This window comes from Centropristis striata, chromosome 5 (genome assembly GCF_030273125.1).
Source record: "Centropristis striata isolate RG_2023a ecotype Rhode Island chromosome 5, C.striata_1.0, whole genome shotgun sequence".
NCBI classification, from domain to species: Eukaryota; Metazoa; Chordata; class Actinopteri; order Perciformes; family Serranidae; genus Centropristis; species Centropristis striata.
The window spans coordinates 6,530,383-6,556,737 of record NC_081521.1 but is presented as its reverse complement, the minus strand read 5'-3'; the positions used below and the strand labels follow the sequence as shown (position 1 = coordinate 6,556,737).

Below are 26,355 nucleotides of genomic sequence, written 5' to 3'. Positions count from 1 at the left end.
AAATGGAACAAATAACATACTCCTTAAGACTTCAAAAACATATATTCACTAAAAGGTGGAGCCCGGCTATGGGTATACTGATATCATTTTATTTCTTTTATTTCATTTTAATTTATATTTTTTGTTGTCATTCTAGTCTCTGTATTTTTTTTTGATGTACCATAAGTGTTACCATGTGTATGAAACAGCAGATATGTTGAATATGATTCTGTACACGATTGTGAATGAAACTTAAATAAAAACTAAGTTAAAAAAATAAATAAATGCACAATAATCAATACAATACATATGCTGACTGCCTCAAAACTATTCCTCCCCTGGTCTGTGAATTCAGGCCCATGGAGAACAGTCCCCCCTCTCCGATGTTCTTCAAAGTCAAAAAGACCCACGAGGTGTCCACGCCCTCTCAGAACGGGGAGCTGGCCCACCAGAAGAGCGAGAGGAAACAGCACAGCCACAGCCAGCCTTCACAGCAGATTCAGCCGCCGCCGCAGCCGGTCCAGCCTCAGTCGCAGCAGTCCCACAGCACGTCGTCTGAGGCCGAGGGCAGCGACAGCGACGGGGACAGCCTTCCCCCTTCTTTCCCCGACGAAGACCCCGAGCGAATGAGGCACAGTAAGATTACAGCAGATCTTCTGTAATGGATCACATGTGCTGGTAACACTTTACAATAACCGTCAGTGGCGGTTCTAGACCAGTTCTACTGTGAGGGCCAAGCAGGGGCCAGTGTTTAATCAGAGGGGTACATTAAAAAACAGCAGAGATGATATTTAGGCATTCAAAACCTTTATTTTAGCTCATTTAAAAATCTCATTTAAGTATATTTGGAAGATACAAATACACTGATTGAAACAATGAGACTTACCAACAATAATTATTTTTGCACGACAATGACATTTCTCATTTTTGTGCACAATTACTTTACTTTCTTTATTTTGAAAGTGCAGCACAGTGAGAATGATCTTCTTTTATATACACAAGCTTTTAATGCACAATTAAATTATGATACATTGTACACACTCTGGGTTCCTTTTGTGTACAATGAGATATTGTCTGAACAGTAGGTAAATAATTGTTCCGTTATTCATCGTTATAAATCAATAGTTTTATTATTAATTTTACACAGGGGCCACAGCAGGGGCCAAGGGCTTCTTCACAGGGGGAGTGGCCCCTCTAGGCCCCTGTGTAAAACCGCCACTGATAACCATCATTTACAAATGGTAAACAGATAGATTGTTAATGTTTAATCATCATTTATAAACCGTATATAGGCCATTTAGAATGGTAAATACATAATTTATTAATGTTTAACTAACTAAATAATTTATAAATGGCAAATAAATGGTATATTAATGTAAGTTTATAGTTACTTTACCATGAACAAACAATTAAATTATAATTAATAGTTTATTAATAGTTTTAGTTGCACTCATTTTAACATTTTTAACACCATATTAAGTATATTAATGATTTTTGAAATGATTCATATAACTTTAAGAAATTGGTTGAATTTTTTTTAATATTAAATATGTATGGCACTTTGTTAATGCTCCCCAGGCGCAGTAATGTGCTGCCCACTGCTCCTTGCATGGTGTGTTCACTTGTGTGTAATAAAGGATGGGTTAAATGCAGAGGTTGAATTTCCCCATTGTGGGATTAATAAAGTAATCTTCTTCTTCTTCTTCTTCTTCTGATGTTAATAATTGGTTTATAAACCATCTATAAACATTATTTAGTCGGTTATTGTAAAGTGTTACCCATGTGCTCATTATATGCTTGTGTGTGTTTGACCGTTCCTTGCTCTGTGTTTTTCTCTTGAGCCAGGACGGAAGCAGAAAACGCCTAAGAAATTCACTGGAGAGCAGCCTTCAATATCTGGAACATTCGGATTGAAAGGTAGATGCCATATCACCCTGTTGTTGACAGTAAACAGCACTTTCTAATGAACACTTGCACATAACAATCAACCAGCCTTGTGCAGTAATCTCCTGTGGACTCGATATTAATAAGTAAATAAATGAAGTTGCGAGGGAGAGTTTGTTACTATGAGCATGATTCATCATCGATTACTGACAATAGAGCAGGCCACAGGTTGATGATTCACTGAATAATGGAAGCCACGGGAGGAGACATGTAGCACTGCTTGAAGAAAGGCACAAGGATTGGAGGTTGTGGGCTCGCTCAGAACAACTGTATAACATGGTGTGATTGGCTAAGTGAGTGATTATGAATGCTCCCTACTGTTCCTGATCAATGGGACTGTTTTTGAACAGGGCTAATGTGGATAACTGTAGAGATGTTTCATATCTGACTAAATGAATCAGTGACTCACACACCAACCACACACCACAGACTTTCCAGTATTTCTCTCTCTTTCTGTCTCATTCATATGCTGAAAATGTTCAGTGACTCATACAGCATACTCAGGACTGTAAACTACTTATCATCACTTGTCAAACAATTCATCCACAGTTTGCAGGACTCACTGCTCTCACTTGCCCTCTTTCAATCCACCTGTCACTGACTCAAAACAACCTCCTTTCGACAGTGTTTTTCTCACTTTTATTTATATATATATATATATATATATATACATATATATATATATATATATATATATATACACATATATATATATATATATATATAGTCCCGGCCCTAATATATATACACATATATATATATGTATATATATATTAGGGCCGGGACTCTAATGCGTTAATTAAGATTAATTAATTACACAAAAATGAGCTGGTTAAAAAAATGTACGCATTTTAATCGCACTTATTTTTGCACCGCGGAACGTTTCTCACTGGATGAGTTTCAGGTGGACCGATTATACTGGAGCACCAACTAGCGTTCATGAGTTCAGACAACAACAAACCACAGTGAACATGAAGGAAGAAGCTGATGAGACCTTTGGTTGGCCCCGTGGATGATGGGACATTTAGTTACTAAAAACCAACGGATGGAAGCGTCGATAAGAGCATGGTTGTGTTGCTATGCAACAAGGAATTCACATATCACTGTAGCACATCCAGCCTCAAGTATCACCTCAATGCTAAACATATAGCAGCTAGCGGCTAGTGTGGTAGCTAGCGTTGATTGTGTTTTACTTAAAAAAAATTTTAATCGAGTCCCGGCCCTAATATATATATATCTATATATATATAGATATATATAGATATAAAGTATCAACTTTCCTTTTATTAGCATTCTGTTGTTCAGCATTGTCTTACATCTGCCCCTCTCTGCTTGTATCTCTCACTTTACCTTGAATAAGTGCAATGGGAGTATTAATTACTACGGCGAATGTGTGTGTGTGTGTGTGTGTGTGTGTGTGCGTGTGTGTGTGTGTGTGTGTGTGCTGCAGGTATGACTAAGGTGGAGGAGAAGCTGAAGGCGGGCCGTGCGAAGAGATCAGAGGGGAGCGGGTTTGTTGAGGAGCCCCAGAGAAGACCCACTTCAAGTCAGTCCTCCAAGAAAGATCCAGCTACAACCAGCTCTGGTAAACACTCTGTCTGTCTGTCTGTCTGTCATTTGACTTTTTTTGACAAGTGTTCATCAAAATCGACTTCACACTTGGCAGGTGCAATGTTGAGGAGTTAAGGAAGTGCAGAGACCTTGATGTCTGCAGGACATAAATATTTATCAGTAATGCATTATGTACAACATGGGCCTGAAACTCGCGGCCTGTGGGCCAATTGCGGCCCTCGTGATGATATTTTGTGGCCCCCACTTTGATATGAAAGTTTAATGTGAGTTTGATATGAATATCACTTTACCGTGTTGTGTGTGGTAGGTCCCTTTAATTACTTCTTTTGGTAATTTTGTGTCTTTTTATTGGTAATTTTGTTTCTTTTTTAAAAGATTTTGTGTCTTTTTTAATAATTTTGTGTCTTTTTTAATAATTTTGTGCCTTTTTTTTGCTAATTCTGTGTCTTTTTTTGGTAATTTTGTTTTTCCTTTAAGTTATTTAGTTCTTTCATTTTGTGTCTTTTTTGGTAATTTTGTGTCTTTTTTGGGTCATTTTGTGCCTTTTTTTAATAATTTTGTCTTTTTCAGTAATTCTGTGTATTTTTTTGGTCATTTTGTCATTTTGTGTCTTTTTTAAGTAATTTAGTCTTTTTTTCAGTCTTTTTGTCATTTTGTGTCTTTTTAAGTAATTTTGTGCTTTTTCAGGTTTTTTTGGTCATTTTATGAATAATACTGATTCCATGTGCTCCTATAGGTGCTGACACCCAATGGCAGCGAGCAATCCATGAGCGAGGTGAAGTGGTGTGTCCGACCTGCTCCATCGTCACCAGGAAAACAATCCACGGCCTCAAGAAACACATGGAGATTTGTCAGAAGGTCAGTGGGCGATACAGCCGTCCATGAGCCTGGGAGTGGGGAGGGTCTGCTCTCACAACTTCTGGTAGATCTTGCTTTAACAAACTGTTTTCCTATCAAACTACACTGCAAAAAAATGGGTGTCTAAAAACAAGATAAAAACACTAAATCTGAGGGAAATGATCTTGCTGCATGGACAGATAATTTCACTTGACAAGATTTCTTAAATTAAGATGATTAAATCTAGAAATAAGCATGTTGAACGCTTAAAATAAGAAATTAACTCTTAAAACAAGATAAATTAAAGCTGCAAGCAGCGATGAACTGACCTGAGCAGAGCGCACTGCAAATTATTTGTTTCTTACCAAGATAAAAAAAAACTTTAGATTTAGAAGTGTTAGATAATTTATCTTGTTTTAAGAGTTAATTTCTCATTTAAGAAAAAATTAATTTAAGAAATCTTGTGTGTCAAGTGAAATTATCTGTCCATGCAGCAAGATAATTTCCCTCAGATTTAGTGTTTTTATCTTGTTTTTAGACACACCTTTTTTGCAGTGTTGTTAATACTTTTCCAAGTCAACACTACAGTGCAAGATGATTGACTGCATTTGCTTCTGGAATAGCCTGAATGTCATTAATATCAAATCATCATGCCAAACCTGTTGAATGCTTTGGGCACAAAGTACAGTTGTAACCAAGTGTTAAAGGTGTCATATTGTAAAAAGTGAGACTTCCATGTCTTTGTTGATTACAAAGCAAGTCTATGTCCTATATAATTACTGTGAAAGTATGAGTCCAAGCTCAACCCACTGAGAGATGCACACATATTCAAAAACTGTGCCGTTAAATGAGCTGTCAGAACGTCGATAAGGTTTTAAATGTCACGACTAAGCTAACAGTTAGAGGAAACCGAGCATATTTTAGAAAAGGGGATTAAAGAGACAGGCCTTAAAAAGGAGCGTAAAAACAGGTATATTCAGTTAGACCGCCTGAGAAAAATAATCTGTTTTATTTATTTCTTTAAAACGTATTCCAGTAGAAATGAATAAACCTGAAAATTAGCATTATATGTCCCGTTTGTGCTGTTTAAATGATTTGTGTATTATGTGACATTTATATGAGTTAATCTGAAGGGAGTTTAGAAAACTAGTTTCCGTATTGTCATAACTTTTGTGAACCACAGTTGTTTATTAATTTTTTTTTTCTTTCTGAGTGCGAAATAAAGCTCACTCAAGCCAGAGCTGTTATTTCCACATTGGATTATAACTTTGACTGCAACGTTATTAGATACGTCTCCCTGAGGACTCCGTTGTGCAGAGTCTAGGGAGCCTTTACAGTAATGATATTGATTGGAAGGCTGTAGAAATAACACCGGGCAGTATCTCTGTACAGTAATCTCAACCAGTTTTCTCATGTAATACCCTCGACTCATCTGCTGTGATATGAAAGCTAATATCGGTTGAAACGGACGAAAAGAAAGGACACTCTTCACTTCTGTGGTTTGTTTGCATTGCACTCAATTGTGGTCAACAGCAATAATAAACAAGGCAGGGTGCCGCATGGAAGAAGTTGATCTAAGTAGATTATATTGAGCTTTCCTGAGGACAAACCAGCTGCAGTGGTGCAGTAGCCTCGGGGCCCTCAGAGAGACGTGTTCCTACAACCATTTTAATGGTTCCTCGGCGCAGTGGCCCGTGTGACTCTATTAAAGTGACAGTCTGCCGTAAAGCAATGACAGAATCGCCACATTACCACTGGGTCACTCACCATCAAAACACCCCTGTCTCCAAATCAATACTGAGGGAGGAGAGTAATCTTCCAAAAGGAACACTTTGTTGCTTTGTTTTGACAAGATTGCGCACTAATAACAAAATCTATCAGGTTATAGGTGAAATGTTGCTGTATTGATAGATCCAATAAAGAGCATAGCGAGCAATAGTGGGCTATTTGTTAAGTTCCTTTCATAGGAATGTGATTTGATGCTCTGTTTGGCCTTTAACCCCTGCAGCTCCAGGACGCCCTGAAGTGCCAGCAGTGCCACAAACAGTTCAGGTCCAAGGCCGGCCTCAACTACCACACCATGGCTGAACACAGTACAAAGGTACTGGACACACACGGACACCTACACAAGCACGCACATCCTTTTTTTTCATATGTATCTTTATTGGGTTGTCAGGACATAATACATATTCAATCAGTAAGGGTACAATTTACCCATTTTTCAACCCCCCCACCCCGAACTAGAGAGTCACATTCACATAAAATAAGCAAAAAACAATAAATAGTAATGATAACGAGCAAATACAACTCTCTCCCTGTCAAAGAAAAATAGGAGGGGTGAACTGTAGCCAAATAAACAATAACCCAAAAAAAGAGGAAAAAAAGAATATATATACATATATACATACACACATATAAAACAAGACAAATAATAATAATAATAATAATAAATAAATAAATAAATAAATAAATAAAAAGGGACATTTAGAGGAGGGATCCAGAATGCTTGGAAAAAACAAAAATTAGCTACAACAGTTTGTATATGTTGTGCCTAGAGTTTGACCACCAAATCTACATACCAAAAACAGTTACTGGCCATTTAAAAGTTACATCAATTTATATTAATTAGAACCATCTATCTTAATCATCTAAGGATGAAATGGACTCAATTACGCAAAGAATGGGGTTCCAAGTTTCATAAAAGTTGTCGGAGCACCTCCTAATACTGGACTTGATTTTTTCTAAGTGTAGAAATGACATTAGATGCATGCATATCCTGTGTAAATCCTGAAGCTAACTTTAGACCAGAGTTATTCAGCAATGTTTGAAGAAAATTAGTAAAATCTTCTCCCAACAAAGGTCTGAGCTCATCATGTTTTAATTGCATCATATAATCTACACCTAAGGCTATCAAATTAAATCAACGAGCTACATTTCCATGTCATTGCAGCAATGTTGTAAATTTTCAGAGTAGGACAGTTTTAAAATACAGACACATTCAGGGTTCTTACCAGTGCTTGAAACCTGTGAAAATGCTTGAATTTTAATGTTGTGTTTTCAAGGTTTGAAAAATGCTTGAATTTTGGATAAAGTGCTTAAAATTGTATTTCTTTAACAACAAAATCCTATAGAATAGAAATATAATTAGCTGGAGAACCTGAAATGAAAACGTAAAATAATCATTTTCAGTATGTATTCGAAGAAATATGTAATTTACCACAGCTGTAAGATGCTGGAAAAGCTTGAAAATGGACCGAATGGAAATGGATAGAATGGAAGTGCTTGAATTTGAACTCGGAAAAGGTGTACGAACTCTGCACATTGGACTTTAATGGGAAACAAATAGCTATCAGTATTAGAAATAAAATTTCTCTTTTAGAAAAAGTGCAAACAGAGCTCTGAACAGCCCTTTTTCTCTTTATTGTTTTCCATTTTTTCCTACTTTGTTTCTCAGAGAGTGAAATGAGCCTGTGACTACCTACCAGCAGGTGCTCTGGAACCATACTAGGTTTTAATAATGTTCATGGCAGAGACAGCTAACTCACTACTTAAAGTCATGGTCAAAGTGTGTAGTGCTATTTTTGTTGTGGGAAAACACTCTGAGACAAATTCTGTGGCCAGAAAGCAGAAGGGTCGGTCCCTCAGTGCTGCATGCTGTCATCTCTCTCAAGTCTCTCTTAAGCTGTGGTTTTCTCTCTATGCACAGTAAACATTTCACTTCTTTATTTCACAAGATGACAAACAAACATACACACAACACATACATGAAGAACACACATAAGGAGATGCTATTTACAGTATATACAGTTTCAGTTCTAACTTATAATCATGCCCTCATATCCTATCTTCAAATATTTCTTCCTCCTTCTTAAAATGAGGTAATATGGGCAACATGTATCCATGACTACATACATTAACTGAACAACTAAAGTGGAGAAAAGAAAAAGAAAAGAAAAAGAAGAGGTGGCTAAAGTTCTGACATTTTTGTTCAAACCTGTCTGATTGAAGCTGTAACCTTGCTGTGATTTTCTCCATGATAAATACATTTTTTACTCTTTCTCTCCATTCTGTTACACTGGAGGGTTGTGGCTTTAACCAAGAGGCTGTAATTGTTTTCTTCACTATTAAAAGCAGAATTCTCAGTAACAAAGCCAAGTTCCCATCTATAATATTATCTGGGACTATACCCAATATGTACACTGCTAGATCTAGAGTAAAGTCAATGCCCAGAACATGTTTTATTTCCTTTTGAATATTTTTTACAAAAATGTAAAATCTTTGGGCAATCCCAAAATATATGAGTAAAATCCCCTCCAACACATCTCAGAAGTATTACTGTACCTTGAGGAGATAAATGGAGTAATAAAGTACCTCATTTTGATTTTCCAATCAAACTCCCTCCATGTCGGGCTACTACACTGTAAAAATGTCCCGTTGTTTTTACAGAAAATAAACCTAAAACTGTAGTAATTAAAAAAAAAAAAAACATTTTAAAGTTGTAGATTATACCGTCCTTTACTGCTAATTTAACAGGATGCTGCTGCTTTTATACTAATTATTTATGCAAATCATCTCTCTCAAGTCTCTATTAAGCTGTGGTTTTCTCTCTATGCACAGTAAACATTTCACTTCTTTATTTCACAAGATGACAAACAAACACACACAACACATACATGAAGAACACACATAAGGAGATGCTATTTACAATATATACAGTTTCAGTTCTAACTTATAATCATGCCCTCACATCCTATCTTCAAATATTTCTTCCTCCTTCTTAAAATGAGGTAATATGGGCAACATGTATCCATGACTACATACATTTGCTGAACTACTAAAGTGGAGAGAAATAAAAGAAAAGAAAAAGAAGAGGTGGCTAAAGTTCTGACATCTTTGTTCAAATAGATAGATAAATACATTTTTTACTCTTTCTCTCCATTCTGTGACACTGGGGGGTTGTGGCTTTAATTGTTTTCTTAGCTATTAAAAGCAGAATTCTCAGTAACAAAGCCAAGTTCCCATCTATAATATTATCTGGGACTATACCCAATATGTACACTGCTAGATCTAGAGTAAAGTCAATGCCCAGAACATGTTTTATTTCCTTTTGAATATTTTTTTACAAAAATCTAAAATCTTTGGGCAATCCCAAAATATATGAGTAAAATCCCCTCCAACACATCTCAGAAGTATTACTGTACCTTGAGGAGATAAATGGAGTAATAAAGTACCTCATTTTGATTTTCCAATCAAACTCCCTCCATGTCGGGCTACTACACTGTAAAAATGTCCCGTTGTTTTTACAGAAAATAAACCTAAAACTGTAGTAATTTAAAAAAAAAAAAAAATTTAAAGTTGTAGATTATACCGTCCTTTACTGCTAATTTAACAGGATGCTGCTGCTTTTATACTAATTATTTATGCAAAATTTACATGCAGATTTTGCTTATTGTGCATTGAATACCAGTAAATTAGCATTCAGTTATTATTTATTGTACACTGAATACCAATAAAATGTACAAGTTGTTCTGTGAAGTTGTTTACATTTGTACTGTATTTTTTGCAGAATTATTCTGGTAACCACAGCTGACATTTTTTTTCTGTAAAAGCAACTGAATTTTTTTACAGTGTAGTTACCTTTCATTGGATCAATTTAATTGTATACTAGTTTAGTTCAATTTAACTGTATAGATAGATAGATAGATAGATAGATAGATAGATAGATAGATAGATAGATAGATAGATAGAAAATAGAATACATTTAGTAACTACTTACAATGTGCAAAATAAGACAGTTCAAGAGACAATAAAAAATACATTTTAAAAATATAAAAGCTAGCTAGCTAGCTATTCATCCCCGAAAAAAAATTCAGTTGTCACAGTAGTCCGGTATTCAAGTACAATAAAATACAATAGAATAAAATACTGAGGTAGAATAAATAAAAACAACAATAGAAAAAAAAGAAAAAAAGAACACAGAATACAACAAGGACACTTAAGAAGTTAAAAAAAGAAGATCACAACAATAGAAAAAAAAAAAAAAACACAGAATAGAATTAATATTGTAAACATTAACTGCCCATGTGGTCTATAGCTTATCAGAAAATACATTTAATCACAGGTCTGGATAGAATTGGGTCTGGACTTCCATTTTAGACTTCTAGTTTTAGTCTTTTTGGCTGATCTTTGCCCCCTAATTCTTCAGTGGTCCAGTTGAGGATACTTTGGGGACCCAGAGAGTTAATGTTACACCACTGTCACACTGACCCACTGAACAGGGTAGTTATTAGATACCACACCAAAGCACTACAGCCATTCATGAGGTGGTCAGACTTACACTTGTGACTCTATGTATGGAAATCCACCACACGCTGCTGCAAGTGTCAGCTTTCACTGTGTTTGATGAGGAGTGTCTAACTGGTAGATATAGGTATTTCTTCCACAGAATGTCTTTTCCATGAGTTATTTTAATTCTTTTCTGTTGCATAGTCATCATCAACTGCTTTGCTTCTCTAACAATGTGATCCTGCGGGTTAGTAAACGATCATACATTTAAACGGGTGATGGTGATTGGTATTCTTGTCCTTGAAGTGCTCACATTTCATTCTGCAGCTGTCCTAACTCTGACAGCAGAGAGCTTCATTAAGATATTATCATGACACTCCTGCATTAGAGCAATGCTACTGCTATGAGATTGGCTGAATAATTCAACACTGCCTGTTTCAAAAAGTAACATGAAAGATTAATGAATGCAGGTACACCAAACCTTGGAGCATGTGTGTTTGTATTTTTGTGTGAGCCCACTTTCCAGTAGAATATGATATCTGTCCACATACGAGTGTACGTGTGTACGCGCGCGCGTGTGTGTGTGTGTGTGTGTGTGTGTGTGTGTGTGTGTTCTTGTACTTCCTACATAGTGAGGACCGGAACACGTTTTTAACCAACAGAGTGAGGACATTTTTGCAAAGTGAGGACATTTAGGCTGGTCCTCACTTCTTTAAAGGCTTTTTTTGAGATTTCAGATTTTGTTTTAGGGTTAAAGGTTATAATTAGGTTTATGTTATGGTTGGACATTTAGTTGTGATGGTGAAGGTTAGGGTAAGGGTTAGGTTAAGGGGCTAGGAAACAAGGTTGTTATACTTAACGAAAACAAAACGAAATAACGAAAACTAGAATTAAAAAAACATTTTTGTTAACTGAAATAAAAATAAAAATGAGATAAAAAAAAAAAGATAATTAACTGAAACTGTATTGCGTGGTGTAAAAACTAACTAAATTATAGTGAAAATGTCCTTCGTTTTCGTCTTTGTCAACTTTTTTCATACATAATGAAGATGGATAAGGCAAAGGAAATAAAGGTAAAATTTACTGTGACCTCTTTTAAAACTAAGTGAATTTGAAAACAAAAATTCACAACCCAATTAAAACTAAAACTAATGAAAAATTAAAAACTATTATAACCTTGCAAGGGAATTTACTATTCCAATGAGGGCCCTCAGAAATATAGAAATATAAGAGTGTGTGTGTGTGTGTGTGTGTGTGTGTGTGTCCATTTAATAGTGATGATGATAGATGACTGTGCCACCTGTGTCAGCCAAGTTAAACTGTTTGATACTACCATTTATCTTCAGTCTGGACCTGTTTTGCTTTGACCTTATTGGCGACATTCCAGTTCAGCAGAGCAAGAGAGAAACACTTTGTGTGTGGAAAAACCAGGTGCTTTTCCTCAGAAAACTACTAAAATTCACTGCAACATTTTCTCAGATTAGATCATTCAAACTTTCTTTGGCAAGCTGTGCCGTCTGCTACTCAAGTAGCTGCTGTTTCAAGAAGGCTTTGATCATTTGCAGGTTTGACGTGTCTCATGCACTTTTTTTCTTTTCTGTATACAAGACAGCTTTAAACAGCAATAAAAAAACAAAAAAACAATCATTCAACACTACCAATCATGCTATTTATTGTTGTTGATGTTTTATATTTTTGCAGTGTGTGGGATTGTGTTTTTGAGCAAGTAGGGCATTAATGATCTTTTATATTAGGGATGCACGATATTATCGGCATGCTATCGATATCGGCCGATATTGACCTGAAAATGAACTATCGGACATCGGCCAACTCGCCGATATCTGCCGATATAATAAAGTGATTAAATAATGGGGTGCACATCTCCTCTCTGTTGCACCTTGTTTGTAGCTCATAGAATTGTGCAGTGTAGTCTGAGCCCACCTGTTTATTTATGTTCTGATTAGAGACTGAAGCTGATTATATTTTTTGTCCTTTTTGTGATTTTGTTTGCACAGTGCAGATTGAGTCGTCACATATTGGGTTCCTGTTTTAAGTTAAATTTGAATTTAAGCAGCAGTCTGTAAGGTACATGTAGTTTAATTCAATTTGGGTTTAATTGCTGTTCAGTTGCACTTTTCACATGTTCCCAGTGAACACAGGTTATGTTTACTTATTATGTCAATTGGGAAATTTGCCCTGATTGTGGGTTAGGGTTAGTTGTGCGGGAAAAAAATATCGGTATCGGTAATCGGCTAAATGAGTTGCAAAAAAATCGGCATATCGGATATCGGCAAAAAATCCAATGTCGTGCATCCCTTTTTTATATGTCTTCCTATATAAAGTGTATGTTGAATACTCCCTGCAAATGATTTCTAAATTCAGTACAATACCTTCAAAGATATCAATATTCAATTCCATTTTCTCACAACATGATTTAAAGCTGTAACATGACAATTTTCTTGTCTGGTAAACATCACAAACAATAACAACTTTTTACATTAATGAAAACAACATTCTTCTTGAGAGAGTGCACATGATCGTTTTATCTCTGTTAATGTTGCAATTAGTGTAACTATTTGTGTTCAATCTGTTACAGATTTTTTCTGTCATTTTTTCTGTGAGGCACTTTGTACTCCAGCCTTGTACAAGTGGTGCTGTGAAATTTGATTTGATTTGGCATTTGCACTAACTCTGGGTCCAGTGTGTTGTCAGTGCAGTCACGAGGCAGAGCCCCAGTGCATTGTGGGAAAACACAGAGGGCTGACAGAAGGACACAGGTCACCTACTGAGTTTGACCTTGGTGTTGCTGTTGCTGCTGTGATACCGCCGTCTCTCCTCTCACTCCTCGTTCTCCCGCGCTTGCTCTTTTGCTCTCTCTTTGCCTCTGATAGAGGCATCAAGAATACATGCTGATGTAGTTTCATGGTTTCTTCTCCTGCCAGTGCAAATCAATGGCTGCTCTGTTCTCTTACCTGCAGGCTTGAGCTTGATTTACCTAAAGTAGTATTCTGGCTCTATCTCATCTCCTTCTGACCTGAACTAAAGGCTCAGATTGTGTCTCTGTTATCTCTGTTTTTTTTCTCTGTGTGATAATAGAATAATCCCAACACTAAAATTTTCAACTCGATACCGATACTCAGGCAAATATTCGATACTCGATACCATTTTCGATACTATAAGGATAAAAACAAAGACCCCCAAAATTTGACAGAAATATTTTTATTAAAAAGTAAAATGCAACATGTAAAAATGAACAGAACCACAGGTTAAATATTTATAATAAAAAATAGTTGTGCAAAAAGAAACTGCAACTATGATGACAAGCTTCAGGTCTGAGGTAGTGCAAAAAATAAATAAATACAATAAACAATAACAATTAGAACAATATTTTCCTTGCATTCCTTGGCTATGCTTTACACACATAACAATATCGATACTATAGATACTTTTGAAAATTAGTATTGTATCCGGATACAACGTTTTAGTATCGATACTTTTTTGAGTATGGATACTTTTGACAACCCTACTCGATACCATTTTCGATACCACAAGGATAAAAACAAAGACCCCCAAAATTTAACAAAAATATTTTTATTTAAAAGAAAAATGTAAAAATTAACAGAACCACAGGTTAAATATTTATTTTAAAAAACAGTTGTTTTGGATTTGACATCATATTTTTGTTGTTGGTCAAACACAGACGGTAGAGTCGGCTGTGTGTGTTGCTGTTTGGTTGCAAGTCGACTTTTCTCTGCTTCATTCTGGGACTTTAAGAGAGAAAATAACACTTTTCAGTCACCAACATTTATGTAAACTTATTAACTCTATGCTTATGTATACTGACACTGTGTCAATTAACGTAATATGGGCATACTACGTGCCTGATTTATTTATTTACGTTGTTTATAATCATTGACGTGACGTCAGCCTTCAATTGCTAGCTGCGGCTAATGGCTAATAATAACACGGCCACGATAATATCAGTAATAGGTCAGTTTGAAACGAAAGACACTAACCTGCCGATAGTTTTGAAAATGAGTATCATATCCGGATACAACTTTTTAGTATCGATACTTTTTTGAGTATGGATACTTTTGCCAACCCTATGTGATAACACATGAGGAAACACAGAGAGTTGGCTCCACTGGGATTCCTCAGTAAGGCCGGCCTCTCTCCAGTCCCCTGCACTCCCCTGCTTTCTTCTCCCTGGCAGCTCTGCCATCTGTTGTTCTGGTCTCGGCCGGCTTTGGCACCAGCCAACACGCGAGTGAAAACACGAGTTTGACAGTTGTCATAAACATGCCTTGAGTAACAGCCTCACCATGAAACCATTTAATGATCCTGGCACAGCGTGAACACCCCAGATAGAAAACACATTTTCATCACGATTTTTTTTTTAAGTCAGGGGGGAGGGGGGAGGTGTTGTGATGGGACACACTCATGCGACGTCGTGTTTGTTCCCCCTCAGCCCTCGGGGAGCGAAGGCCAGACGGGCGACAAGCACGAGGAGAGAGAAAGGCTGCGCAGAGTGCTCAAACAGATGGGACGAATCAAGTGTCCTAGTGAGGTATGCACTTCGCCTTTCTTCCCCGCGTCCCTTTCTCTCTTCCTTTCTCTCATTCTTTGCAACTCTTGCTCTCCTGTGTCCTCCGTTTCCATTTGTCCAACTTTTCTGTCTTTCACGTCACATTTTCCTCTCTCCTCATCTGCCAGCTTCGATTTTGTTTCTCCCTTTTCCTCAGGCTCTTCTTTTTGTGTCTGCCTCCTCTTACCTCTCTCCCTCCTTTTTTCTTTTTTTTTTCTTTATGCCTTGTTCTTGACATGTTGCCCAAAACCACATCAACACTCTGCTTCCCATTACTCACACTAGAGTGCAAAAGGCAGAGAGAGGAAGAGAAAGAGCTGCAAAAATAGACTCTCTGTGACATGTCCTCACACTGAAAAATGAGCAGCTTCCTCCTGTTTTCTCTGCCCTTTTTACCAGTAACCACAAAATATTGACCAATTTCAAGTAATAATGTTCCATTAAAGCGACATGTCGTTCCACTAACCCAGTTTCCTGCTTAATGTGTGTTTTCATTCTGTCTCATATCTGTCACTGGCCTCACACGATCACACAAACATTATGTGTACAAACACACACACATATATACATACACACATACATATATACAGGGCTGTTCAGCCCACTTTTCCAGCCTGATGGGCTACCAGTACCACCAGAAACGTTGTGGAAGAGAGTTCTCTGTCGATGAGCAGCCTGTGTTTCTGTGCCAGCACTGTGATAAAACCTACCGATCCAAGGCTGGCAGAGACTACCACGTGCGTACCGAACACTCCCCGACTATCACCACCACCACCATGACAGCCACCACCACCAACGCCAACAAGGACATTATCACTGACACCAACAACAACACAGGCAAAGAGAGGGTAAGATCACCTTAGAAGACACGTATAACTCATTATTAACCCTTTATCAGGCGAAGAACCGTATTTGGTAACTTCAGCAGATATCCAAAATAAAAATATTTCGAGAAAAAAGTTGCAAATTTACGAGATTAAAGTGGCAGATCTACAAGAAAAAAAGTCGCGGATTCAAGAGATTTAAAGTGGCAAATCTGCGTGGAAAAAAGTCAGATTTACGAGAAATAAGTGGGAAGAAAAGCAACTTTTTTCTTGCAGATTCACCACTTTAAATCTCGTAAATCTGCAACTTTTTTTGCACAGATTTGCCACTTATATCTCTTAAATCTGCAACTTTTTTTCTTGTAGATTTGCCACTTATATCTCTTAAATCTGCTACTTTTTTTCTTGTAGATTTGCCACTTTAATCTAGTAAATTTGCAACTTTTTTCTGGACCCCATTTTGATATCCACTGAAGTTACCAAATATAGTTCTTCGCCTGATAAAGGGTTAAAGAAAAAAGATTGTTTTTTAGTACCAATAGTACCACTCATGCTATTTATTGTTGTTGATGTTTTATATTGTTGCAGTGTGTGGGATTGTGTTTTTGAGCAAGTACACTGCAAAAAAAGTGTTAAAAAACAAGATAAAAACACTAAATCTGAGGGAAATGATCTTGCTGCATGGACAGATAATTTCACTTGACAAGATTTCTTAAATTAAGATTGTTAAATCAAGAAATAAGCATGTTGAACGCTTAAAATAAGAAATTAACTCTTAAACAAGATTAATTATGTAACACTTCTAAAGGTTCTAAAGGTTTTTTTTCATCTTGGTAAGAAACAAATAATTGTCAGGTCACTCTGCTTGGGCCAGTTCATCGCTGCTTGCTGCTTTAATTTATCTTGTTTTAAGAGTAAATTTCTTATTTTAAGTGTTCAACATGTTTATTTCTATATTTAATAATCTTAATTTAAGAAATCTTGTCAAGTGAAATAATCTGTCCATGCAGCAAGATAATTTCCCTCAGATTTAGTGTTTTTATCTTGTTTTTAGACGCACATTTTTTGCAGTGTAGTGCATTAATGATCTTCCTATAAAGTGTATGTTGGATACTCCCTGCAAATGATTTCTAAATTCAGTACAATACTAGATTACTAGATTTTTCTGTAATAACTAAAGTTTCCCACATTTCCATTTAAAAGAAGTGTCCTACTGCTCCCCCAGGTGGTCTCAGAGGAGTCTCCATCGGTGGGGAAGAAGGAGCAAAGTCAGCCCGAGAGGAAGGATTGGCAGGAGAAAGCACCACCCAGTCAGCCGAAGGAGAAGGAGACAGAAGCCAGGGACAAGGACAGGGACAAGGAGAGGGAGCGAGTCAAAGAAAAAGCATCGCAGAACGTGAGCCACGGGGACGACTTTGAACGGACCCCCAGCGGCAGAGTGAGGCGCCGGTCAGCTCAGGTGGCAGTGTTCCACCTGCAGGAGATAGCAGAGGACGAGCTGGCCAAGGACTGGGGCACCAAGCGCCGCATCAAGGACGACCTGGTGCCTGATAGCAAGAGGGTGAGGAGGACACACAGTGGATGCATGAAGCACACCAACATGGTCTCACAGGAATCCGTGGAATAGCCACAGAATCACTCAAATTTCCGTGAAACTGACACGGATTTCGCTACAATGCAAGTTAATGACAGTCATATCCCGTGGCTATTCCAACATACAAAGTGATTATGTACATTCACTGAGTGAATATTTAGAAAATAAAACATATATTTCTCGCTAGAAATGTGATCAAAATCCATTTTTATGCAGAAACTAAGTCAAAATATTGATTTTTTTCACTGAAAATGAGAGAACTGTCCGCCATGTTTTTTGTTCTGACCGCCGGGACCTTAAAAGTCACGTGACTTGGAACAAACCAATAGGAAAAAATATCCATGGAATAGCCACGGGATATGACTGTCATTAACTTGCATTGTAGCGAAATCCGTGTCAGTTTCACGGAAATTTGAGTGATTCTGTGGCTATTCCACGGATTCCTGTGATACCAGGTTCAAGCACACATGAGCCACTTTCAGACACATGAACATAGTAGAGATAAACATGTGTACTCACCAAGTTTATAATAGTTTGGGATTTTTCATTAGTTTTTGTTTTGATTTTGTTGTGATTTTTTGTTTTCAAATTCAGTTGGTTTTAATTTGTTTTTAATTTTTGGAAAATGCTTAATTTTAGTTTATTTTGTATTAGTTTTAGTGTTAGTTTTAGTTTTTTTGTATTGGGGTGTTTGTTGGGTGCCATATTCAATACGGTCACAGTATTATTTCATTTTTATTATCCATCTCAGCCCCAATAAGTTTATTAAGTCATAAAACCAGATAGATGAAATAGATTTCATATCAACCAAAAAGGTTTATGTATGAAAAAAGTTGACAAAGACGAAAACTAAGGACATTTTCACTATAATTTTGTTAGTTTTAGTTAGTTTTGTAACCACAAAATACAGTTTCAGTTAGCGTTTTTTTACAAACTCTCATTTTATTTTTATTTTCAGTTGAATGTTTTTTTCAATTTTAGTTTTTATTATTTCGTTAGTTTTCGTTAACTATAATAACCTTGGTCTCTCTCTCCATCTCCACAACTATCAACTCACATTTACACACAGAAGCACAAAAAGGATAAAACACATTGACTCGTTTTTAAAGCCAACATTTCCATGAAAAAGTTCCAAGTGTAAAAGACAGAAGATCAATATGTCACACTGTCTCTGTTTTTATACACACACTTTAAAATTGTACCACTTCCAGGAATACTGATATAAATATCTTTTCTTTTGTGTGTAGTTAAACTACACCCGTCCTGGCCTCCCCAACTTTAGCCAAGAACTATTAGAGACCTGGAAGAACCAAGTCAAGGAGAAGGGCTTCATCTGCTGCAGCAATGAAGTAAGAACACCAACTGGTCTAATGTGCATCCATACTTAATTATAATAATAATTATTATTATAATACACTCAACTTATATAGTGCTTTTGTAGATACTCAAAGACGCTTATATGGAAATAAGTATATTTGAAATAAATAAAACATTGATTGAGAGATTTGTCTTGATATTGACCACTAGGTTTATAATAATTAGATTTCATAGGAATATGAATTGATTGAGTTTGTCAACTTTGTATTAATTTCAGTTTTTTGTTTGTTTTTTCAGAACTGTGAAGCTGTCTATTCCAGTGTATCAGGACTTAAAGCCCATCTTGCCAACTGCAGCCAGGTACAAACACTCACCTGAAGTAAAGCCAACTACCTGATGAGTTTTGGCTCTGTACATACTGTAGTCAAAATAAGAATGCACACACACACACACAGACATGGGATTCCCACATTATTTTGTCCCACATTTGTATAGCTCATATTAGGGCTGGGCGATATGGATTAAAAATCATATCCCGATATATTTAGGCTGAATACCGATATACGATATATATCCTGATATTTTTATCGCAAAGTGAGAGCAAATGTTCAGTCAAAGCCAAATATGACATGTCACAAGTAGTTTTATTGAAACCGTTTATTTAAGTGAACATAAATACTGTATAACAACAGGAGTACCTTTTTTTAAATCAAAGCTCCATAAAATACACATTTAAATAAAAAAATATCTTAAATAAAAATACCCTATGAAATAAAAAAAGGCTAATCTTTTTCTGAAATAAATATATTTATATGTGAAAAGAATAACGAACATTACAAAAGAACTAAATATGACAAACCCGTGTAAGTGCAGCATTTATATATAAAGAAATAATTTTTTTAAACTATGTCGATATATGCGATATGGTCTAATTCCATATCACATTTAAAAATAAATTGATAAATCTTTTATATTGATATATCGCCCAGCCCTAGCTCATATCCAGGTCAGGATTGCTTATTGAAAGAAAGTTAGGTTAGATGAAACTTGGCTATAAAATGAAAGTAAAATAATTCAAAATAGAATGGTAGGAAATGCAAAATGTGTATAGAAGCATCCAGATGATACAGACTTTGCTAACCTGATTTGAAAAAGATATGTTAAAAAGTAGCTGTTGTAAACTGTGTTATTATTACAACCAAAAAAAGAGTAAGAAAAATGTCCAAAAGGAATGCATATATTAACTCTTAACTTCTGGTGTTGACTAATAGCATAGACTGTAATCTGGTGTGTAACAGGTGACACGGCGCCGTTAATGATGAATCATCGATGCAGATTCACCAAGCATGTATTGCTTTTGACATTTTGAGCTGAATAACGTGTATATATTTGGATGTGTGTGTGTATGCATGTGTTGTGTTGTTGCAGGGTGGTGGAGAACTGGGAAAGTACACTTGTCTGATCTGTCAGAAGGAGTTTAGCTCAGAGAGCGGTGTGAAGTACCACATCAGCAAGACACACTCACAGGTAGGTTAGTCTCAGTGTTAAAAACCTCAGGATTATTTACTATTTACAAGTCTCACAGGCATAAATATACAGTTCACTGCACCATTTATACAGAATGAAAGTAGTTTAATTTAATTCAAATGCTGTGTTAACGCTGCTAACTACTGAGCCACTGTGCTGCCCTGCTGAGAAAAACAGGTTTGGGAGGGAGAATCGTGAGGCAAACAGGAGAGAAACGGTTAGACACACCTACATGTAAACAGCACAGGTGATTGTAATACTAGGATAGAGAGGTGTGATCTTGTTCCTGAACCTTTGTCATCATAACTTCATTACAAGCCTGCTGAGTCACAGTTCATATATAGATTTTGTGATAATAACGTGTGATGCTTGTGCAAGTTTACACAGATCTTGTCGCCACATTATACCGAACACGTTCCCTTAAATACAGAATGTTTAACACAATAATTTGTTTGTTTAAACCTCTGAAGTCCAAGAGATTTTGGTTCAAATTTGTCAACTTCCTATGCATTAATTTCTGTCTCTGTTTAGCATCTTTCAGTCTGTCCTTACATCACATGCATGGCTCCTTTTTCTCCACACAAACTTGGCTATCGGTCAGATTTTTCATTTTATTTTAATTAACAAAGTATAAAGCTGCCAGGAACCCAACATACAAACAAAAGACAGGTGTCTATGGAAAGTACAATTTTTTTTAACCATTTACACAGCAGAAAAATACATAATAAAACTACAAAACAGTCTATTTGCATGTAAATTAAAAATAGTAATAGTTTTCATTGTAGAAAGAAAATTCACATTTTAAAAATGGTCTAGAAACATGAATGGCACACTGTGAAAGCTCCTATGATTGCACTTTCAACTGGCTTTCTCAGCTTGTCTACATATCATATATAAATAAAGTTATTACTGTAAATAAAACGTGTATTTTCAATAAATAGATGGACTCCAGAGGGTTAATGAAACGTTTTGTTCCCACAAAATAATTTTCCCTACAGTAAAAAGGTCAGTCCCACAAGGTTAAAATTTTAAATGGTTGCCATCTTATCCCTCTGGGGTCTGAGCCTGTTTTGGCCGTTGAATACTTTTGATTTGGTGTCCATTTTTTCTTCACCTTTATGATCTGACAATTATTTTCTCACTTTACCTAAAAATCATGAAATCCAAGTTGAAAAATTACTATTTACTACAATAAAAACCACAAATATGCTGAATGAACTGTTTTGGAACTTGAAAATGTAAACATAGGATACAAATATGAACATAAAAATTGTAAAAATGTAAATATAATAAAACTATATACAAAAAAGTCCCATAAAAACATGTATATTTATAGGATATTTGTTCCTTCTTAACTGCAACTCTTCAAAACAAACTATGTGCAAAATTACACAGAGAGCTCCACCAACGCTCAAAATATTTCTGTACTTTCAAATTAAAACTATCATATCTTTGGTTTTACATGACCTCGGAATGTCAAACAAAAACAAGGAGAAAGTTTGAAGTCTGTACTTTGGAGTGAAGTTGACAGCAGCGCTCCATGTGACCTAGTTTTTTTGTTAAACGTCACATGATCTGATTAGGACGCCACGATCACAGACCCAGAGGGTTAAGGGACCTTGTGGGCTCCATATTACTTTATTCAGACATGGGGGTGTTATAAAGTGATATACATGCTCCTGAATGAGTTTTTCTTTGCCTTAGAACTGGTTTCGTGCAGCAGCCACTGAAGTAGTTTCCAGCACCAAGACTAAAGCACCAGAGAACAATGGGATCAAAGCTGAGGTGAGGAACGGTGCCACCACTGGTAAGAAGAGGGGCCGCAAGCCCAAAGAGCGCCCCCATGTGGTCGCGCCTCTCCAAACACAAACTGAAGCACCTACCACTACTCAAAACTCAACAACCCCTGCCGTGACCCCTTCATAGTCCGCCACCCTGACCCCAGACCCAACGGACAGTGCTAATTCAGGCCAAAACAGACAGCCCATCCCCTCGACCGCCAGACGGAGCAAACCCAGGAGGCTGTCGTTGTCAGAGTAGCTCTGCTTTTGTCGACCCAGGAGCCAGAGAGGATGCTTACTGTAAATGTTGTGCCAGGAAGCTTAAAGACATTTCTAACTCCACAAGGACTTGGCACTGACAAGAAAGTTAAATCAACCCTTAAGAAGTATAATATTTAGTACAGACTTTTTTTGAAATCCCAGAGTTAATGTGTCTACTATAAACAATACTCATGTAACAGTAGTGTTTTATTTCTCCATTCCACTTTTGTCTCCTTTTTCAAGGCACACATTTCAGTTTCTGTACTCACAGCAGGGGTGTCAGTAGTAATCAAAGATAAAATCCTGACTTCTACGTGGATAGCATTTTCTAAACAGAGGTAGTATTCCAAACAAATGCAGAGTAATTCTCTCTACAATATTCATGTTGTGTTTGAGAGGTTTTAAAAAGGATATTCTATTAGCATGGTGAAGTCATTTAATGATAGCTAGTGTTTTCACATTTTTTTTCACAGATATACTGTACTGTGTACATAAACAATATCTATATCTATATATCTATATACTCAAAGCAATGATGCCATCTGTCATTTTAAAGCCTGACACGTCCAATTGGATCATAAGCAGTCAGAATTTTTGCAGTGTGTGCTGTAGTGCAATGTTGTTTTGAACTTGATTTTTTTTTTTCCTGATTTTACTTATGTTTTTTTTTTTTACTTTTCATGTGTCAAGTAAGCAAATGTCATATAAGCTAAAAATGTTGGTCAGTTGTTAATCATATTCCACTCTGTTTTTCCTACAGCTATGTGGCTATCACTTCAGTGACTTTTATTTTATCTGCACCGCACGACTATGAAAGGTATCTGCTTTGACGACCATAGTTAAGTGTCAAAAGATTATTTCCACAGTTCTTTTACACTGACGTTAATAAGCAGAATACCCCTGAAAGTGATTGTTTGAGATTTCCATCTGTAAGGTATGAGTTAATACTTAATATGGCATTGTTTAATTGATTTTTAACACAAAAAACTTGAAGAATTTCTGTCTAAAATAGGACTGGCAAATCTAAATGTTGGACAGAGGGATGAATTTCATGTGAAGCTTGTTGCACCATTGCAGCACAATCAAATTATGTGACACCATTTTAAAGGAGGCCATATTTTGGCTACTGCTTTAGTTTGAATCAAAGAGCTGAGGAGAGTAATAAAAAAATATCTTTTATAGAGAGGTTGAGGGAAATAATCTTTTATTAAACAGAACAATTGCAAATGAAGATTCACTTATAATGATGTATATGAATTAATTCCTGGATGCTCAAAGTTATTGCCTTGCACTTTAACCCTTAACCCCTCTCGCTCCCCTCTTGTATTTTTGCACTCCAGGAGTATTCAACCTAACCTAGTGGCTGTCAGGCACAGAAGTGGGAATATTTTACTCTGATGAAAAATTTAAATAGAGAAAAACTAAATTTGTCTCTACATGGGTAATGAGCAGCATGGTTAACTCTTTCTAAATAGCATCTGTAATGCAACAGGACTGAATAATTATGACTCAAGCCATAACAAGTCTTGTCGAACTTCTCAGCTGCTCTAGCTTCAGATTTAAAAAAAATGAAATAAAAGAATCCATTATTACTGTTATTATTATTATTAAATTACTTTTCAAATCTAAAAATGTGTGCAATCAGAGAATATTTTCACTTTAACATGTTTAAAGTAGATACTTGAATCCAGTTATATTAACGATTTGAGCAAACGAGAACTCCATAAATATTTGATTTATATAAATGTCCATAAAAATAATGACTTGCTTGCTTGAAGAAAAAAAAAAAAAAAGACGACAGATCATAAATCTATTTTATATTATCTTGTGTGTATTACCCATATAGCAATCTGATAGCTTTGGATAAAGTTGTGACGTGGGGGATATTCTGGTGAGATATTAAGGGTGCTTTACTTGCCACTCTACCTTAAGGACCTGAAGTCAGTAAGTCCACTAATCCATCCTGCCATTTCCTCCTTACTGGCAAGTCTTCTGAATTTTGCACCAACAAATGTCAATGTCATCATTTTAAATCAAGCACTGATGTCAGCGGAACATTTTCAAGAAACATTGAAATTGAAATGTATGCGTCCCAGGTGGTGTCATCCCTACGCCGTGACCTTTTGTATTCTGAAGCAAAGACTTAAGCTGAATTCCTCCATTATTAATCAACTGATGGAGTCTATTCAGGTGGGGATGATTATGCATGTGTCTGTCTCTATTCATGGGACGGACGTTTATCTTCTATCCAGGTTCAGCTGACGGAGAGGATAAGTTAGACAAGCACTGATCGGTCCACGGACCTTTTTCGATATGAGTTGTCCAGACCTTGTGTGTGAGTGTGTGTGTGTGTATGTGTGCGTGTGTGTGTGTAAAAAACAGTTAGCACCTTTGTAATGACTGGATGTCAGTAAATGGTAACACTTTTCGTTGAGTGTTATGCTGTGGCACAGAATCAGTTCATCAGCTGCTTGTTAGTCGTTTCATTAATAACGTCACATTGACCGTGTTTACCTGACAAGCTTTGGTGTTGCAATATGATAGTTAGGCACTGCTTTTAACAGTGGGTATTTTATATTTTATCACACCCTTTACTATCTGTCTTCCTATGATGTGGAAAACACATATCTATCCCGCAGTGTGAGCTAACTGCAACATCTTTAGAGAGTACAGCAATACACCATATTTAGCTGGTTTTGTTGGCTTGCTGATATTTTGATATTGATGTGTCTTCTCAAAATTGTATGGCTTTTTTCACTCCCCCTTCTTTTATTTGTTTGCTTTAAAAAATGCTTTTTACATATTATGAAATCTAACAAAAAAAAAGGTTGAAAAAATTTGTAGACCACAAAGAACATTGTAGGCCTAATGTGTCGGCATACACTGTTATTTTATCCATTTTGATGATGCACATAAATTGAGCTTTTTCAGTACACGATGACAAACACATTGAGAGGGTCCTTTATTATTATCTATTCAATATGGGACAACAAGGCATATGTATGTGTGTTTGTTTCTGTATTTAGTGCACTTACTATACCATGAAATAGGCTTGAAATAGGAGTGTTGTTGGAGCTTTCTAGTTACCCTGACTGTGTGTGGTGTGACTTTTGTACCTGGGGAAACAGCAGGCTCAAGCGTCTTCCCTTTGTCAGCAATGTTATTTCCAAAATCAAGATTAATCCTTTGAAATCCCCTTAGACAGCCTGAGAATTTTACCCTTTTATTTGGACAACAGTGGTTCGTTTTGTATGCTACCTACTTCAAAAGCAGGAAATGGCATCCGCCTCTGTCGTCGGGGCCATTCTGATGAAACTGTCGGGAGTTTTCAGAGATGATGTTGTAGCTCATAACTGGTTATGATATAAAGGTAACAGGTGAAATGAGACTAATGATGTATTAAAGATTTCCATATCTGAAATTAAGCTGTATAGAACCTAACATAGGAGGCATCGACACCTCCGTTGAGTCTGAACTGTTACAATTTTTCTCCCAGACTTGTTGTATTACCTGTGCATTAGTATCCCTCAACTAATTAATAAAAGTTTGTTGACTAAAACTGTGTCAACTGTAATAACTTCTTAGTAAGTTTAAATAGCTGTTATAGGTTATAATGGATGGAGCAGACTTTTCTCACGAAGGTCATTTTGTTTTTTGAAACGTCGCTGTGCACATTAAGCAGAGGTGTGGATAATAGTTTTGGATTTTTCATCAGTTTTAGTTTTAATTTCGTTGTGATTTTTGGTTTTCAAATTCAGTTAGTTTTAATGAGTTTGCGTTTTTGAGTGTGCTTGCTAGTTTAAATTTGTTTTATTTTTTGGAAAATGCTTCGTTTTAGTTTAGTTTTTA

At 36.3% G+C, this 26,355-nt stretch overlaps 1 protein-coding gene across 5 annotated transcripts in view; it reads left to right on the top strand.

The window, feature by feature from the left end:
* The window catches only part of znf512b (zinc finger protein 512B), a 43,767-nt gene extending 17,702 nt beyond the window's left edge, over positions 1-26,065 (top strand). For 3 of the 5 annotated variants that reach the window (XM_059334200.1, XM_059334198.1, XM_059334203.1), the window contains 12 exons: positions 335-615; positions 1,825-1,896; positions 3,374-3,508; positions 4,232-4,353; positions 6,341-6,433; positions 15,086-15,184; positions 15,793-16,050; positions 17,252-17,587; positions 18,868-18,969; positions 19,235-19,298; positions 20,346-20,464; positions 22,169-26,065. In XM_059334200.1, the coding sequence (XP_059190183.1) occupies positions 335-615; positions 1,825-1,896; positions 3,374-3,508; positions 4,232-4,353; positions 6,341-6,433; positions 15,086-15,184; positions 15,793-16,050; positions 17,252-17,587; positions 18,868-18,969; positions 19,235-19,298; positions 20,346-20,464; positions 22,169-22,390 (1,903 nt within the window). In that variant the 3' untranslated portion in view covers positions 22,391-26,065. The remainder of the gene's footprint in view (positions 1-334; positions 616-1,824; positions 1,897-3,373; positions 3,509-4,231; positions 4,354-6,340; positions 6,434-15,085; positions 15,185-15,792; positions 16,051-17,251; positions 17,588-18,867; positions 18,970-19,234; positions 19,299-20,345; positions 20,465-22,168) is intronic. The other 2 variants (XM_059334202.1, XM_059334201.1) reach the window with 2 other exon arrangements.
* Positions 26,066-26,355: the final 290 nt, after the last annotated feature.